The sequence below is a fragment of the Spermophilus citellus genome (genome assembly GCF_964194105.1).
Source record: "Spermophilus citellus genome assembly, chromosome: 8".
Taxonomy (NCBI): Eukaryota; Metazoa; Chordata; class Mammalia; order Rodentia; family Sciuridae; genus Spermophilus; species Spermophilus citellus.
In genome coordinates this window covers 129,339,918-129,354,619 of record NC_138189.1, presented here as the reverse complement: position 1 = coordinate 129,354,619, position 14,702 = coordinate 129,339,918, and the positions used below count along the sequence as shown (strand labels likewise).

At 39.2% G+C, this 14,702-nt stretch overlaps 1 protein-coding gene across 3 annotated transcripts in view; it reads right to left on the bottom strand.

Annotated features, from left to right (window-relative positions):
- SH3D19 (SH3 domain containing 19) overlaps positions 1-14,702 on the bottom strand; it is a 187,731-nt gene that overhangs the window by 87,967 nt on the left and 85,062 nt on the right. For all 3 annotated transcript variants that reach the window (XM_081304757.1, XM_081304755.1, XM_081304756.1), the window contains exon 2: positions 11,884-11,923. In XM_081304757.1, the coding sequence (XP_081160883.1) occupies positions 11,884-11,923 (40 nt within the window). The remainder of the gene's footprint in view (positions 1-11,883; positions 11,924-14,702) is intronic.

The following is a 14,702-nucleotide window of genomic DNA, read 5'->3' as shown; positions in this document are numbered from 1 at the left end:
AAAGACATGTTAATTTTTTGGTTTTGGTGATATGCTTTTTTTGGTTTTGGTGCTGGGGCTGAACCTAGGTCTTGCGTGTGATAGGCAAGCACTCTGGCACGCCACACTCACACACACACACTCTCTCTCTCTCTCTCTTTTTTTGGTACTGGGGATTGAACTCAGGGACACTCACCCTCTGAGCCATATCCCCATCCCTATTTTGTATTTTATTTAGAGACAGGGTCTCAATGAGTTGCTAAGTGCCTTGCCGTTGCTGAGGCTGGCTTTTAACTTTGATCCTCCTGCTTCAGCCTCCCAAGCCACTGGGATTACAATGGCACCACTGTTCTTATTCGTTATTTTCTTTTGGTACATCTGTAAGTAATACAGGCAAAAAGAAAGATCTTCAAAGAATGCTATATGGCAAGAATGAAACCTTTTACTAAGGCAGTTTGGTAGTACTGCCTTGACCTATGATAGAATTACATCCCAATAAGCTCATGGCAAGTCAAAATGCACATGAAAACATCTAACCTACCAAAGATCCCTGACCTAGCCAACCCTCAACACGCTCAGAACACGTACCTTAGCCCACAGCGGGGCAAAATCATCTAACACAAAGCCTGCTTTATAATACGCTGTTGAATAGCTCATGTAATATACTGAATACTACACAGAGAGTGAAAGACAGAATGGTTGTATGACTATGCTTTTACACCTCTGTAAAGTCAAGAATTGTAAGTTGAATCTTTGTAAGTTGGGGATCATCTGCATACGAGCATCTTAAAATACAAAATATGGCTGGGGATGTGGCTCAGTGGCAGAGTACCCCTGAGTTCAATCGCCAGTACCAAAAAAAAAAAAAAAAAAAAAAAAAAAAATTGAAGAGTAGAGTTCACTTTCTCAGGACGTTTTTGACCTGGAGTTTCTCTGCAGAATCTATTACAGAAACTGCTGACAGTAGGTGGTGATACACTTTACATCCTGCCTGTCATTCCCTGTCCAGGCGGCTGCCAAGGACAGCAGTACCTTGGGAAAACAGGTTTGCAATGGAGGGGATGTTTGTCCCTTGGACACACTGTTACCCTGAAGCCTTCAAGACAGTCCACACTTTGCTTCTATTTTATTTTCTTGATTATCAAAGGGTACCAACTCTCAATCTCCAATCCCAGACGACTCACATAACAGACTCCCTCTTGAGAGGCTGCTCTAGCTTTTGCTGTACAGGGGATGCCTTTGACATCTCTGGAGAGCTGGCCCATCACTGAACTGAGATCAGAAATGACAAAAATTTGTCACTAGGGCAGACACAAATGCTCTGATCTGTTATGTAGAGGAGTTGCTAATCAACAAAGAAGCTCCCAGTCCTGAAATTGGATTCTCAGGGCAGGCCTGATTTCCGGTTTTGAGAAGGTTTTCGTCTACAAGGACAACCAATTTTTGATCAACAGCAGTTTATAGTTAATGGGATAATAGGGAAGTGGACTCCTGAATGGGTTTTCACACAATTCTGCCCAGACTAAGACTCTTCCAGAAATTAGTATGCTTTTGTGGTCTATAGTTCTAACCAAAATATTTGAAGAATGTGGTATATGCTATGCCAGTTAGGAGAAACACTTAAATAAAAACTTGAAGTGCAGTTATACAAGAATATCTATTAATTGGAGTAAAACCATTACCTAAGGAGAGACTGAGAATCATAAAGACATACACAAAGTTCTCTTTTTAATATAAATTTTATAGAACTGTAATAACAGTTTCTAATTATACTGCAGAAAGGTAAAGATCAAATATAAACTATAACCCTAGGAAAAGAGAGGAAAGAATTAAGAGGAAAAAAATCTAAGAGCCAGAGTTTGATGTGCTCCCTGGACTGCTGAGAAATGGGTGGCCACTCCCATCTCAAGATGCCACGTCTATCTCAAGACAGCCACGCCCATCTTGAGCAAAATTAATAAATACAGGGCCAGTTGCTGATCCAGAGCCAATTGCCTGCAGTTAGTTTAATTTCCAGCAACCATAGAGAAACCCCACACTAAGACCAAGGGCAGAGTTAGGCCAGCTGATAAAACTTTTCAATTACCCATACAAAAGCTTCATTTTCACTCCCATCACACCAGGGGGAAAAGCTAAAGTCACATTCTCAAAACCACAATGGAAACATGATTATATGTAATATATATATTCTCTGTAAGATTACATAAAATGCTAATAATCCTTTCACATCTCCCAATGCAAAACAATTTTTCCCCTCACAAAATCTGTATACATTTTAATTTTTCACCTTGTTTACAGCATTACAGCTGCTATGGCAAAAGTAATGTTTCTCTTATAGCTTACAAAACACAATGTCAGAAAGTAATTACACTCTAGCTATGGTTTATGGAGGTATAGGAATCAAAACATATGGGCAGGGAAATGCTGCAGAATTGCAGTAGTTAAACAAAGCCCAACTGAGCACGACATTTTAACAGACATATTTACAAAGGAGGAGAGGCAAAACAAGTTAAATCTTTTGCTTTTAGCTATTCTATTTAAAGCCATAATGTGATGATGGAAAAGTGCCAAATTAAAATCCTCCGCATCTTTATAATATCAATAGCAGGTTACCAATGCAGAGAACCAAGATCCTTTTACATTCTTAATGAAAAGGTGAGTGCTACGAGTTGAACATCACCAACTCTTCATTCTGAGTGCCCTCAACTATGTGCTACAGACATGCTTCATGTTGAGTTTGATCCCTGAGTGGGATGATCATTCTGGCTACATTGTGGGGAGGGGGTTTTTGTCAAGGGCCCAACTAAACCTGAAACAGTACCATGCTATCATGAAGCTGAAATCTGGGAAGAAAACAGATATAAAATTTTAAAACTTAAAAGTAATGATGAATGAGAAGAGAAACTTCCCAAAAAATCTCCCTTGGAAGAAACACTGAAGGTTTTCATACACACTTCTACACAAAAATATGAACATAAAGATGTTTATTGCAGCAACATTTCTAACTGTAATGAATTGGAAACAACCTAAGTGCCATCAATTAGGGACTGGATAAATGAATTACAATATAGCTACGCTGAAAAAATTCATGTAGTCGTCAGAAAAATAATGAAGTGGAAATTGACATGGTAAACCCCAAATACATAAAGTGAAAAAGATAAGTTGGTGGAAATGTGTTATTATGCAAACACAGTCCACATACGTACATCCCTGTTCATTCTAAATATATAGTACGCATATGCATAGAGAACTCACTAGAACAGACAGAACCACCAGACTCTCTAACAGTTACCTATGGGATAAAGATGGATAGCACACATTTTTGTACTGTTGAAAATGTTGTCATGTGTTACTTGTATAACTCTGAAGTGGGAAAGAGAGATCAAAATGCACAGAGCAAGAGGGTTCTTGCAGTAACAAAGGATAAAACAGGAAAAAAGATGTTTGAGTAGGGGCGAAGTGGGAACAGTGATGTTATAGTTTGGGTCTGAATGTCTCCTAAAGTCTCTGTGGCACTATTCGGGGGGGGGGGGGAACTTTTGAATGTGAGGCCTAGTTGGAAGAGGTGGATCATTGGGGACATGAATTAGAAGGGTCTATTTTGTCCCTAACCTCTCTCTCTGCTTCCTGGCTGCCATGAAGTGAGCAGCTCTGCTCTTGCCTAAATGCAATGGAGTCAGCCAACGATGGACTGAACCCTCTGAAACCATGAACCAAAATAAACCTTCCCTCCTTTAAGTTGTTTTATGTCAGGTATTTTGCCACAGTAATGAAAACTGACTAACACAAGTGTTTAATTGTGTTTCTGAATATTCTTGGCTATTTCTTCCTTTCTATTTCCCTTTTTCAGAAATAGACTTTACTCAGTTTCATTGTCAAGTTCTGTAAAACATCTTTATTGGTGCCAAAGGATTCATGAAGGTCTTCCTGAGGTCCTCTTTTTTTTGAAAAATTTTTTTTAATATTTATTTTTTTTTTAGTTTTCGGCGGACACATCTTTGTTTGTATGTGGTGCTGAGGATGGAACCCGGGCCGCACGCATGCCAGGCAAGTGCGCTACCTCTTGAGCCACATCCCCAGCCCCCTTCCTGAGGTCCTCTTAAGAAAAAAAAAAAAAAAAGAATATTTTCAGAATTAAGAAAAAATAGATAATATTGCAAAGCCCACTGCTTAGTGTTTTAGTCAGATTTTTGCTGCTGTGAGTAAAGGATCTGACCAGCACAACTGTAGAGGAGGAAAAGTTTATGTAAGGGCTCAGGGTTTCGGAGGTCTTAGTACAGAGAAGGCTGGCTCCATTCCTCAGGGCTGAAGGTAGGGCTGAACATCATGGCAGAAGAGTGTGGCAGAGGGAAGCAGCTCACATCATGGTGGTCAAGAAGCAGAGAGAGAGAGACTTCAACTCCCCCAATTAACCAATTCCTCCAGTCACACCCCACCTGCCTCTAGTTATCATTCAATTAATCACATCAGGGATTAATTCACTGATTGATTTAAGACTCTCACTACCCAATCATTTGTCCTCTGAACTTTCTTACATTGTCTCACATGTGAGCTCTTGGGGGACATTTCATATCCAAAACCATAACTCTTAGCTTAAGAAATAAAGCAGTACAGATATACCTGAAGCTCCCTGTGTACTCTTTCCTGATCCATTTCTTTGATGATCAATATCCTAAGTTTGCATTTGTCATTTCCATGCATCTTTTTATACTTTTATTACATACAGGTAATCTCATAAAAAATACACAGTCAGCAACATATTGTGTTTTGCCATATGGTCCCTGTTTGTAGCAACTCTGCGACTGTGTTGTGAAAGCAGCCACAGATAATATGCAAACAACCGGGCGTGGCTGAGTTCCTACAAAATTCTGCTTAGAAATGTGGCAGGCCAGATAGGGCCCATTTGCTGACCTCTGCTTCAGACAAATGGCATTACACTGTTCTTATCCTTCTACAGCTTGCATTTTATCATCCAAAATTATATTCCTGAGATTCATCTGTTATCATACATAGTGGTAAATTCCTTAATCCAAACGGTGCTATTCTAAACTGACCCAAGATTCTCCTCTTGGCCAAACCTGAGTCAGGTTCCTGAACCTTTTCCTAGGCCCATCTGTGCACCTCCTAGTAAAATCCAGTTTTAGAAAACAACACGAAGTCATTTTAGCAAGCACCCTCCATATCAGAGCATGTTCTTCAGAACTGCCACCTCTGTCCTACCTGCTATGTCTGGTCACCCTGGCCCATCTTCAGCAAGAAGCCTGTTAGATTGGTTTGGACAGAATTCCCTTCACCCTGGAAGTTTCCTCTTGGTAGTTTTCCACCCCCTGCTCTTTGTAAATTCCCACTGGTCCATGCTGTATTCAGAGCTGAGCCCACTCTCCCTCCGCCAGGGCACAATTCCATTGCAGTGGTCCCTGTACACACTCTATTATCCCGAAAAGTCTTCCTTAGTGTTGTAACAAATTACACTCAACTAAATACCTGGTATCATCAATCATTGAGATTTCCATGCCATCCCAATGGAAGTCAGATGGAGTCTCATTATCATGCTGGCACTTATCTGTTCTTTGCTGGGACATGAACCCAGGACATCCCCACCACGCTACTCACATACCCTACCCCTAGGCTACATCCCCAGCCCAGTACATGCCTTACTACTAATGGCTACTTTTGCGTACACCCCGCCCACGTTTTACTGAGCTGTTTGACTTTTTTTTCCTTCCTGAAATGTATTTTTTTTTTTTTTCATTTTAAACACTAACCTTTGTTGCTTATATGCATGACATGGTTACCATTTCCTTTTTACATGTTTTGGATATATTCATGTATCTAAATTTTAAATTCTCTATCAAAATGCATTAATCTTTTACTTTATGGTTTGTACTTGTTGAGCTTTAAGAGCTCATTCCCTACTCTAAAGTCCTAAAGATATTCAATACAATCCTTCTAAATGTTTTCATTTAACCTCTTTCTTTTCGTGTTTTTTGACTCTTACATCATAACAAAACAAACTCCATGTAGATTTTATTTTTTCTTCTGTTACTACTGGGGACTAAACCCAGGGGGCACTCTACCACTAAGCTTCATCCCCAATTCTTTTTATATTTTGAGACAAGGTCTCACTAAATTGCAGAGGCTGGCCCTGAACTTGCGATCCTCCTGCCTTAGCCTCCCAAGTAGCTGGGATTACAGATGTGCGCCATTACTCCTGGCTCCATGTGGATTTTTGAAAACATGGACAATCAATTGTTCCAGCACCATTTGTTGCTATAATAGTCATTTCCCTCACTGATCTATAAGGCCACCTCTATTATATCAGATAATACAGAACTAGATATATTCTACCGTTTGTGGGCTCATTTTTTCTATTCTGGTGACCTATTTTTCTGTTTGCTACAAAACATTGTCTTAATTACTTACTAGAGTCTACCTTCCAGCCCTTCTTAGTCTTCAAAATGGCCTTGGCTATGTTTGCTCTAATTTTAGAATCACTTTCTTGAGTCTCTCTTTCTTTTTTTTTTCCTTTTTACATTTTTGTGATTTGTAATGAAATTCTATTAAATTTTATGAATGGGTATCAAGGATGATGACAGGTGGTTTTAAAAAGGCTTTAGGGACAGCAAGATTCAAATGATCATTTTTTGAGAAACAGATTTAAGGTTCTTTGCTTCACTACCTTCCCTTTTTGCCGCTGTAAATTATTTTCCTGTGGCCGATAAAACATTTGAAGTGAAGTAGCTCATTATTCAGACCCTATAACTTATTGAGATCTATTATTTATTGCTCACGGGGTGATAAAAAGAGTTCCTAATTTTCTATTCATGGCACTGATCACCACAGGACTTAACATTTGTTATTATCTTTAGCTCTCATTCCTCTCTAATTAGGTTCCCAAACTGCTGCTCCGTGGCACTTTCTTCTAGATGTTATTAATAGCTACAACTGAGAAGGGAAGTTACAAACTCAAATAAATTTTTAAATTGATGTACAGTATCGCACTCACTTGGAGCTTTATAAAATACTTTATAGAGTATCAAAGGTTCTGAGTGGTATCACAGTAAAGAAATGTGTCTTATTTTCTTTAACTCATTACTTCAGACTTGTGGTATGTTTTATTTAAACTGTAAGGTTAGACAAGAAGAATTCAGATACTTCTGACTTCCACATTGATCAATCAACAACAAGGATTAAAAAAAAAATCAATATCAAAATGAAGCCATCAAAAGATACCCATTAAGACTCTTAGAACTGCTTCCACAGTACTGTTTAACTCGGGGGTCTTAAGTGTTGGTCTAAACATAATCAAAACCCTTCCTTTAACATGACAAGAGTTATGTTTCCTTCTTATTTCAGCACTGAAATCAAAGAACAGGCAGACATCTCCAATTTATTCACCTCTTGCTGGGAGAGCTATAGGAGTGTTTGGCCTTGTAAAAACACACACAAGAGAAATGCTTTTCTCTCATCCTTGCTGGGCTTTGAGCCCATCATTCTTGTTGCTGAGTGGTCTGAGGAGAGCCAAAAAACAATCCAAAATTAAGTGACTCTGTGTTTAAATTTTCTCCTTTCTGCTTTGAGGATGGAGTAGGTATTCGTCTGCTGGAGGAGCTGCTAGCCTGGAGGGGCTGTCTGCCTGGCTCAGGGTGCCAGAAGAGCAGGCCCCTGCCAGACTCAGCAGGTACCCTAGATGGAAAACAGCCCTCTTTTGAAAAGACATTTCTCCTTTCTTACGCGGCATTACTCCTTGCTGTCACAAACAAATTCAAGAACAGTCGTGGGCGAGCTTCTCAGGGTTGGGTTCTTTCCAATTTGCGAGGGAAAAATACTGACATTTTCCTTCCTCTGGTTGGCATTCAGTAATTCAACAAACAGTTATTCGTTAAGTTTCTCTTGTGGATCAAGTGCTAGGGTGACCAAAACCAGAGAACTTGACTGTATAAATGAGAGAGCAAAGAATAATCAGAATACTTTCCAAACACCCTCAAGAGTACCACAGCACAGCCTGAAATGGAAATGTAAAGACCTGGATCTTAACTTCCGTGTAAATAGACTCTCAAGAGATCAGGAGTGTAAATCCAAAATAATGGTTGCTCAAGAAGCTGGGAATGCTTCCACATTTTCTATTCTATCTGAAGCCAGAATAGCCCCCTCCTCCTCAAATATTTATTGGCTACTAAGTGAGCAAGGGGATTGGGCCACCCAGAACAATGACTTAGCTATGCAGGAACCTATTTTCCTCAGTGCCAGCATGTTTGGCTTTCCTCGACAGGATTAGCTCACAGAGTCACCATTGCTTCTCTGATCACTTCTAACCGGAAATTCTTCCTCACAGTGTGCAGAAGTCCACCCTCTTCCACGTGCCACCCACAGACACGCATTTGGCCCTCCGGGACTGGCAGGAACATCACTGAACAATTCTCTTCATTGCTACCTTTTTAAATATAGTTTTTTTAAAAAATATATTTGTTTAGTTATAAATGGGCACAATATCTTTATTTTGTTTATTTATTTTTATGTGGTGCTGAGGATCGAAACCAGGGTCTCACACATGCGAGGCGAGCGCTCTACCGCTGAGCCACAACCCCAGCCCCTTCATTGCTACTTTGGATTCTGAAATTTTCAAGTCTTCAGAAAAGTTGAAGAAACACTACAATAAACACCTACACAATTTAGTCTTCTATTAACCAGCTACTAATATTTCCCCACAGTTGTATCTTTATCTGTTTCTCCCCTTCCTCTGCATCTACCTTCTAAGAAGGATATGCCTATTCTATACCTCGGAATGATGCTAATAAATAGGATCTAAAACAGATTTCATATTTAAAATTTCCTAATTGCTCTCCCTACAATTCTTTTAAATTTGGAATTTTCCAAATTTCCAGATTTTTTAAAAACATGCATATTGAATTTGGTTATCAGTGTCTCTCTGCCCCGCCATGCCCCATTTCCATACTGGGAATTAAACCCAAGGATGCTCAATCACCCAAGGTACCCTATCACCCAAGGTACCCCTATTGTTTTTTATTCCAAGCCAGGGTTTCATCTAAATTGACCAGACTGGTCTCAAACTTGCCATGCTCCTGCCTCAGGCTTCCTAGTACCCAGGACTACAGGCATGCACCAACACACCTGGCTCTTTGATCTGTCTCAATCCATAATATTCCCCCAGCCTTTCTGTGTTTTTCAAGGAATCCTTTTTCTGCTGGCTGGGACTACTACACATATGCATCTGTGTGCACCGCTGACTGCATCTTTTACAGGCTCACAGGGCCATGCTGTCTCACAAGTGAGGATTAACAAGTTGACCACTGGATTAAGGTGGTGACACTACCTCTATCCATTAAAAAAGTAAATGTCCTGATTTTGTGATTAAAAACTAAACTATGGGGTAAACTTCTAAAGCCTGCCCCCAACAACTCTTTGTTGTTGTTGTTGTTGTTTTTAATTTGTTTTGAGTTGGAGATGGAACCCAGGGTCCTGCACATACTAGGCCAGGCCTTTGCCTAAGCTACGTCGCCAGCCCCTCCCCAACAAATCTTTATAGTAGGGTTAGCTGCCATTGATGACCCTCACCTACCAACAATGACACTGAAAATTGCAGAATGATGATATTCTAAAAATCTATCATTCATTCTACATGGATTTTTAAAAACATATTTTAACCATTATCATCTTGTTTTTGAACCTGAAATTGTCCCAAATTTGACTGGTGGAAGTCTCTTTCTCCTCAACCCCTTTTTATTTATTTATTGGGTGCACTGGGATCCAACCCAGGGCCTCATGCATGATAGGCAAGCATTCTACCACTGAGCCACATTCCCAGCCTAATGGAAGTCTCTGGAAGCTATGGCCTATGTCTTTTTTGGCAAGAGCCCATTAGCTGAGCACCTAACTTCCTATCTCAGCTAGGAGTCCGGCCTCATTGTGTACTTTCCCTGCCCCAGACCTGAAATCAGCTATTACTCAAAGTGCCAGATGAGGAACAATTCTTCAGTCTCCTCCGTGTACCAGCCCCCAGGTATCTGAAGCCAATCACCACTTCTGTATCACATATCTCCCAGAACTTCCAAATCTAGGCTAAATTTCCTCAATTCTTCAACCCAGACTCCCTATGATTTAGCTTTGCCTTTTCCATGACTCTTTTCCATCATTTTCCCTGCCCTAACATTGGCTGCTACTCTCTTGTCCAGAGAGGTCTGCAACCCGGCTCTGCATCAGAATCACTGGGGGACCTGCACAATTCGAGAATGCCCTCCAGACTTAATGAATTGAATAAACTCTCTGGGACTAGCTGTGGGACGCTGTTTTGTTTAAGTTCCTCATGGACATCTATGTAGCTGCTCTTGCACACTGTGATTTTGCAAGGTCTTGTGGCCCCAGGATTGGATAGAATATCAACAGTGAGTGTGGCCTAGAGTTATCACTTGTTTTATACCAGGTATTATACTTCTTCCAATGTAATCAAATCAGTATAAACTACTTGGGAGGGTTTGGAGGAATCATAAAAATCTTGATTCCTGATGAATTGACTGACAAAAATCAAGATTTTTTTCAACATGTTGCTTAAGTTACATTTCCTCCATCTATTTATGTTCCATTGGTGTTTCAAAGTGTTTCTATTAAATACTAACGAATCATGGTTTTATCATCTGAACTTTTTAACTCTTCCAACTTCATGTCATTCATAGTTACACATGCTCTTAATGTATTCAATGTCTTCTTAGGCTGCCTTTTTTAAATTATTTTTTAAAAATTGTTTTTAAAAATCAATCTTGCAAACTCTTTTATGATTGTGGTAGTAGACACATGATTTGATATGTCTATCAAAACTCACAGGACCAACATAAAGAGTAAAATTTAACATATATAAATTATATCTGGAAAAAAATTAGTCCAGATGCTAAATATGCAGGTATATTCTTCTCCCAATTAGGTCTCACTGACTTATAATGATTGAAATTTCTGCAAAATGCATTTCCATGCTAAGTAATGGAATTTTCAGAGATTTTATATTTTATTCCCTGAAGTCTAAGCATTCTAGGGTTTGATCTCTTGAAAGAGCATCAGGGTTTGTGTTATACCAGGCAACCTAATGAATCTATTATTACCCTTTCATCAGTCCCCATCACATAAACTGCAAAGAGAAAGTGACAGAATAAGGAGGAATTAGTATTAGAAAATTATAATCTTTCATAAAACTAGGTTAAAAAGTCCTGTCGGTCTTACTTAGGAGAGAATATCAAGACAGCTTTCTACTTTTAAAAGTTGAAAAATATTTTTAGGAATATTCTTCAGTGCTGGTGACCAGTGCTGGTCTCAGCAGGGGTGGGGGATGGGAACGGCACTCGGTGTAGGTCAGAGTCTTACGTGATGTAATCCCCTGGCCATTTGAAATTATCTAACAAGAACTTAAGAGTATTCATTTGAATATATACATACAGGTACACACACATACACACACACACACACACACACCCCTAAGTCTAGAAAGAAATACAATATTAGCAGTAGATGGCCATCTCTAGTTGATAGAAGGCAGGCTAGATATTTTTGCATGTTTTTTAAAAAATGTTTTATACATTTCTATAATTGATAACATAATAGTTTTATAGTCAGAAAAACAGTAATATACATTGTAATTAAAGAGAGGACAGGAAAACAAGTCAGAAAAGGAAGGAAATGAGAATAAAATAATCTGTCACTGATAGGAATTCTCAAAGTAACACACGTCTTTCAGGAGGTAATTTTATAAAGAATATTTATTCAGAGAGTGAACAACATTTCCCTTGTAAAGCTTTTCTGAATGTCCAGAAGATTCCAATATACAGTAACCCTAAAAGGGACAATTGTGTTGCCTCTAAACAATGTTTTTCAAGTACACAGAAGAGTTAAAGACCATACCTGGCAGAACGGTGCTCTGGTTTATTTCGTTCGTTGCGATCTGTAAGGAAAGAAGACAATTGTAAGTCAAATGCTCTTTAGGAGCCACTGGAAGATGTTTTTAAACATCGCTGCCCTGACATCAGATTTCACAAAGGACTGCTCAGGTGGCCACGCCCTCCCCACATGGTGCTCCTCATCAGGGTGGAGGACTCACCAGGGAAGAGAAGGAGGACAGGATCCAGGAAGGACAGGCAGAAAAACTTCTATGGTTTGTTAAAATCATGTGCTTGAAAAAATGTCATGACATGTATTATTTCATTTTAAAAGATCTTTGCTGTGTTAAACACTTTGCTAAAACCCAAACAGATTTAGCCAAGGAAGGAAAGTAAGGAAACTGAAAAGCCACAGATTACTCAGCTCCAAAAAATCATCCCATGAATCATAGTTGGCAGAAGCTTCTAACAGAATGGGAAGAGGGAAAAATGAGCCGTCAGTTACAACATCTGCAAATACACTGAGACCAACACAGCCTCATCCTTAACTCCATCCCATCCAGGGTATCTCAGAAGTTGATTTCCATGTTTCACCAGTAGTTAGGTATAACAAGCTATCTATAAACATTTTTATTTTTTTTGGGGGGGGTGCTGTCACACTGGGGAGAAAGGCACTCTAATGGGTAAAGACCAGAGACAATGTTACTGTGTCCTACAATGCATAGGACAATCCCCCCAAATAATGATCTTACCCCAAATGTGAGAAATCCCACTTCAGGATAATAAGTAAGAGCAAAGCTGCTTGAAGTTTTCAAAAGTGTTTCTCTGGACTGCTAAAAAGTGCCATCAATTAACCTGAAGATAATCACATACAAGAGAAACAACAACAACATCTGCAAGCTGTCTGTTTTTGAGTCTGAGTAACTATTGCAACTACTTCTTCCCCTGTACATGCTGAAAAATAAAAAAACAAATGAAGCAAAAGGCCTCAGTGGTGTGGAAAAATTAACGACAGAAGATAATATACAAATGACGACAGATTTCTTTCTGTTCAATTTATTTTCTTTTTTTAGAGAGAGAGAGAGAGAGAGAATTTTAATATTTTTATTTTTTAGTTTTTTTTCAGTGGACACAGCATCTTTGTTTGTATGTGGTGCTGAGGATTGAACCCCGGCCGCACGCATGCCAGGCGAGCGCGCTACTGCTTGAGCCACATCCCCAGCCCATCAATTTATTTTTTAAATATATCTTACAGAATATTATCTAAACACATGTTCCTATAATACCTTCAGAATTAATGCTAATTAATTAATTAATAGCAAAGGAAAGATTAGAAGTAACTTTTCCCCCCTATTTTTATTGCTGGTGGAACAGCGAAAGAGGACAATGTAAATGTTCCCTAAAACTAGAAAGAGGGAAGAAAAGGAATAGGGTTTTCACAATTAAATCTATGTATCAATTCTTTATGAATGGGTTAAAAAAAAAATGTTAAGCCAAAGAGTGAGTACACGTTAAAACACTGTTTTAGGAACCACTAAACAGGAAGACTTACAATAGAACACATCTGTTTAGATACGATGCTCTCCAATCTCACAATTTTCACGTTTCCGGTTCTAATTTCTCCACACTGATTTACCCATGCCATTTAAGACTTTTAATTTAATTTGGTTTGGTCCCGTACTTAAATTCAAACATTGAGGTTTTCACTTGTTGAGTATTAAAGTCATGGTCATACCGGGTGTACTTCAATCTTCTCTAAAAATCACTCCTCTTTAGTAAGTTCTGCTAACAAAAGTAAAGCTAGAAACTGGAGAGAGATCAATTATCTGCAAATAACAAAGCAACAACTCTTACCTGTGGCTCAAGATGAGCTAAAAGTGCTTGGAAAGTCATTCGCTGTGGCTATGACCCGGGGTTTGTAGTTTATTTAGTCAACAGCAAGTTCCCCCACTCGTCTCCACAGTGGTGTGACAGAGGAGAGCCAAGGAGAAACAGAGTCACGCTGCAATGAGTGTCAGCAAGCCCCAGCATCCAAAGGCTTCCCTCCAGGGCCCATTCTGATTGGCAGATGTGCTATGACCAGTCTGCACAGCTGGAATGTAGCCACGCGGGAAGCAAATAGCTCCCAGCCCTCCTCCATTCTCGGTTGAAACAGGAAATTCTGCCGTCATTTTCGTACTTTCTGCTCTAAGAAAATACAAATGCCTTCCCACAGTACTTCTCTCTTGAACTAGTGAATAAAATCCAAGAAAAGAACTTGATGAACTGTTAGAGGACATTTTAAACATGGTCCTCTAAATCCAGGCTCAGTGTTGTATTAGATTCCTATGTAAATATGCACATGCAATGTTAAAAAAATGTTACTCCCAGGAGCTCAAAGAGTTGATAATTTGAGGGTAAGGGGAAATTATCCACTACTTAGATAGTTTCCATTCCCTATCTCCTGACAATCGGAAACAAATTGGAACAAATGTTCTTGGCTGGATTTTTCCCCCCTCAAAATATAAAACTAACTGGATAGCACAGTCTTTTTGCTTGAATATACATTAGTCTATATGTTGTTTCTATGTGCTCTATATACTTGCACTTTAAAAATACTTACATTTTATATACTTACATATGAAGCCAAGTAATTTTTTTACAATAGCCAAGAACATTGTGCAATTGTCAAGAAAAACATCAGTGGAAGGCAAAATCTCTGGCAAAAATGAGTGGTTAGTATTTTGGTCCAAAAAGTCAAGACTGAGCAAAACAAATCACAGAGGGCAGATCCAGGCTTTGCTTTTCTGCCAAGAATAACAAAACATTTGGATAAAATCCCCTTCAGAAAATGAGAACAGATCA